Raw genomic sequence first — 3460 nt, 5'->3', positions numbered from 1 at the left:
CCCTCTCCATTGTTCCCGGGCGTCTTTGGCTGTCCGCTCGGCCATGCTCACACATGTCTACATCCTGCCCTCCCCGCCCCTCCCCCCCCCCCCCCGCCCCGCCGGCTATAGTCATCTGCGTCCGTGGTCCCAGTGGCACTGGCAAGACGACCCTGCTCAAGTGCCTGGCTGCCCTGGAGAAGGACGATGGCGGCGCGACCATCCGTTTGAATGGCCGGTGCGTATGATGCCACTTCCGGCCGGATCTCCGCCTCCTCCTCTTCTTGTTGCCTGCCTGCCTGCCTGCCATGGAAGAAAGTCCCCGCCCCTGGCCCTGACACACCTTCCCTCCTGCCGTCCCCCGCCATCCAGCACGCCCAAGGAGGTGACCCAGCCCGCCTGGCGAACCTCAGTCATGTATGTTCCCCAGCGGCCGCCGGTGCAAGATGACACCCCGAGCGACATGGTCCGGTGGACGGCCGGTCTGTCCTCTCAAAGCCAGCGCGAGAAATCCCTCGGGCCCTCGCTCGATCCGATCGAGGTTGGCGAGTGCTTGTTTATCTCGCCCGAGCGGTGGGAGACCCCCTGGAATCAGCTGAGTGGTGGAGAGGTCCAACGCATTTGTACGTGTCTTGGCCGGGTTGTCCGTCGTGCTTCCTGCCCTCGATATGGCATCCTCGATGCTTCTGCCCGTTCGGCGATGGCAAGCGCGCTTACTCACCAGCATTTTGTGCCTCCCCCCCCCCCCCCCTCGTCTCTCTCAGCCCTCGCAATGTCCTTTTCCCGGCGACCGGATCTCCTGCTCTTGGACGAGCCGACCTCTGCCCTGGACACCGAGGCCACCATGGCCACCGAGGAGCTGCTACTCAGCTCCCAGTCGCTGGCGGTCATTGTCACCCATAATGACCAACAGGAGGAGCGTCTTCAGAGCAAGGTCCTGGAGATTTTCCGCGGCGGATCGTGGGTCGTGCGCGACGCGCGCAAGTGGATCCAGTAGCGAGCTGGTCTTGACTGCTGGCGCCGTTCCCCGGCCCTCGATATGCACACCCTGCCTGGCCTTTCATGAGGGCCCCCTTCCTCCCTCAGTGGTGCTCTCTTCGCGCAGAGCTCATCCCCCCCCCCCCCCCCCCCCCCCCCCCCCCCCCCCTTCGGCGTTTTTTTACCCCTCCTCCCAAAATACGCGGCTCTCTTTCTCCCCAACCACCCCCCCGCCCGTGTGTTTCCCCCCCCCCCCCCCCCCCCCCCCTCCGGCTCCGGTATATGTGTTCTCGCTGAGCACATGTGTAGCATTTGGCTTTGCTTTTGTATTGCTATGTGGCATGTTCCTGTTGCCCTTGGCCCCCTCCCCGAGGGGGAAAAAGGGGGGGCCATCGGAAGGGAGGGCGGGAAAGAGGTGGAAAAGAGGATGAACCCCGCACATTGCACAGTGCAGCATCCTCCGGCACACATGTCACAGGGCGCGGTGGGCACGGGGGCCGCCGCCTGCCGCCCCCTCTACGGCACCGGCCACGAGTCTTTCACACATCCTTAGAGGACAACCTTCTGGTCGTGAGTGGCCTTGGGAGTGGACTCCACCTGGGGAGAGAGCGCGGCCGGGGTGGCCTCGCTCACGGCCGGAGGCCCGGCCGGTCTCCGAGTGCCGAGGCTCAAAAAGAGGCCCTCCATCTGCGCCCAAGACTGGGTGGTCAGCTGGCTCAGGCGGTTGGTCAGGATCCGGACATCGACATACATCTGCCGCAGCCAGTCCTCAATCTCCCGCCGGGCCAGGACACAGTCCACCTCGAAGGCATACCGGGTGGCGAGAATGCTCGATTGCACCAGGGTCAGCTCACTGCGCAGACGCGGGACCGACCGCGACCCGGGGTTGTTGGCCAGCTGCTTGTCCAGCTGCTCGGAGATGCTGAGGAGCTGGCGCTGGAGAGAGCCCCAGCGCTATGCATAGCATCAAGAGGGGGAGGAGGGGGGAATCCATTTGTCAGTCAGTTTGCGTGTACGAGTGCATACGGCCACATGCACATGTGGCGCTGATCAGAGTACCGAGAGAGAGAGAGAGAGAGAGAGAAGGAGAGCAAGGGAGAGCAAGATAAAGAAAGAGAGAGAGAGAGAGAGGATCCCAGACAAAAAAGAGGGGGGTCCCATCATTCCGGAGTGGCAAACCCACGTACGTTGAGGGCGGACTGGCGCGACACCAAAACCCGGCGCACACTGCTGATGTAGCGCAGGTGCACATCCACAATGCCGAGAGACACAATGTCCAACGAGTCCATCGAGGACTGCAGCGCGTGCGAATCGACACTCCGCTGGAAGGCCACCTGCCGCTTGAGGGTATCGAAAATGGGCAGCTCCCCCGTCTGCGTGGCGTGCTGGTGCAGGGGCAACGAGGCCGCACCGGCGGCCGGAGACTTGCCCAGGGAGGAGGGGGCCGCCCCGCCGGAAGCCATCATGTCACTGGAGGCCGATGCGCCGATCGACCCACCAAACTCACTGCCAGCATCGAAGGACGAGATGTCGGCCGTCTGCCCAGGACCGGTGAAGAAGGCCGTGTGCGGCCCAAGCATGTCCACCGCGTCCCAATACCCATCGAGGGAGAAGCCGAGGGCCAGCCAGGCGCTGCGCGAACGTTCAGCCGTCGACGCGACCTGCTCCAGGTCCACCTCCAGCATGTCCAGGCGAGCTGCCATGTTCGAGAACCAGGGATCCGGGTCCACAGGCGGGCTATCCAAGGGGCGCAGTGAGGGTTAGTGTCTGCATGCAGCAAGGGAGACGAAGAGCGAAGGGCCGATCAGGACAGCGTAAAGGAGAGAATGAAGAGCGGCACGAGGAACAAGCTGCTCCACCTGGGGATTGGACTGCTGCACAGCAGCCGGCAGCCGGGCACGCACCTGATGATGACACCCAGATCGCCCAGCTCCAGAGTGTCCATGAGACGCCCGATCCAGGAGGCACGGACATTGGCATCGGCCTTGAAGGACCCGGACGACGGGCGCCCATACGCCAGGGAGTACTGCGAGGCCACCGAGTGCGTGGAGGCCACCGAGTCGCGCCGGCTGCGCGTCCCCGGATTGGCGCCACCAGCGCCAATCGACACGATCTCCCCCTCAGCGGCGGCGGCCGCGCGCAACTCCGCAGGCAGACGCTCCACATCGGCGATGGTCTCGGCGCGGAGGAAGCGCGCGAGCGCTTCGGACCGCGACAGGACCGGGTGCTGCAGGATCCGGCGCAGCATGTCCTCCAGCGCCATGCGCCGGCTGTCGATGAAGTCCCCTTCCAAACGGCCGACCATCTTCTTGGCCGGGCAGGGGGGAACCACCACCGTCGGATAGATCTGGTGCATGATGTTGCAAAGCTTGTCGAAGTCGCTGAACCGCCGCTTCACCGTATACACATCCCCGGACAGGGCATTCGAGGTAACCTATTCGAGGGGGATTAGCGAGCAGGAAAGGGGGGAGGGGGGGGGGGGGAAACCAGATGGCCCTTCGGG

General features: G+C 64.5%; 2 protein-coding genes across 2 annotated transcripts in view; one reads left to right on the top strand and one right to left on the bottom strand.

The window, feature by feature from the left end:
* Positions 1 to 331: 331 nt before the first annotated feature.
* On the top strand, positions 332 to 1100 carry H696_03746 (hypothetical protein). The gene is made up of 2 exons (XM_009497605.1): positions 332 to 602; positions 744 to 1100. The coding sequence occupies exons 1-2, from the start codon at positions 395 to 397 to the stop codon at positions 974 to 976; spliced, it is 441 nt and encodes a 146-aa protein (XP_009495880.1). The 5' UTR covers positions 332 to 394; the 3' UTR covers positions 977 to 1100.
* Positions 1101 to 1506: 406 nt separating this feature from the next.
* H696_03745 (hypothetical protein) overlaps positions 1507 to 3460 on the bottom strand; it is a gene marked incomplete at both ends in the record, with an annotated part of 4133 nt that continues 2179 nt past the window's right edge. Inside the window, 3 exons of the mRNA XM_009497604.1 lie at positions 1507 to 1911; positions 2145 to 2694; positions 2862 to 3391. Of these exons, the coding sequence (XP_009495879.1) occupies positions 1507 to 1911; positions 2145 to 2694; positions 2862 to 3391 (1485 nt within the window). The remainder of the gene's footprint in view (positions 1912 to 2144; positions 2695 to 2861; positions 3392 to 3460) is intronic.

Source organism: Fonticula alba (assembly GCF_000388065.1).
Source record: "Fonticula alba strain ATCC 38817 unplaced genomic scaffold supercont2.6, whole genome shotgun sequence".
Taxonomy (NCBI): domain Eukaryota; order Rotosphaerida; family Fonticulaceae; genus Fonticula; species Fonticula alba.
This window is presented reverse-complemented; position numbering and strand designations above follow the sequence as displayed.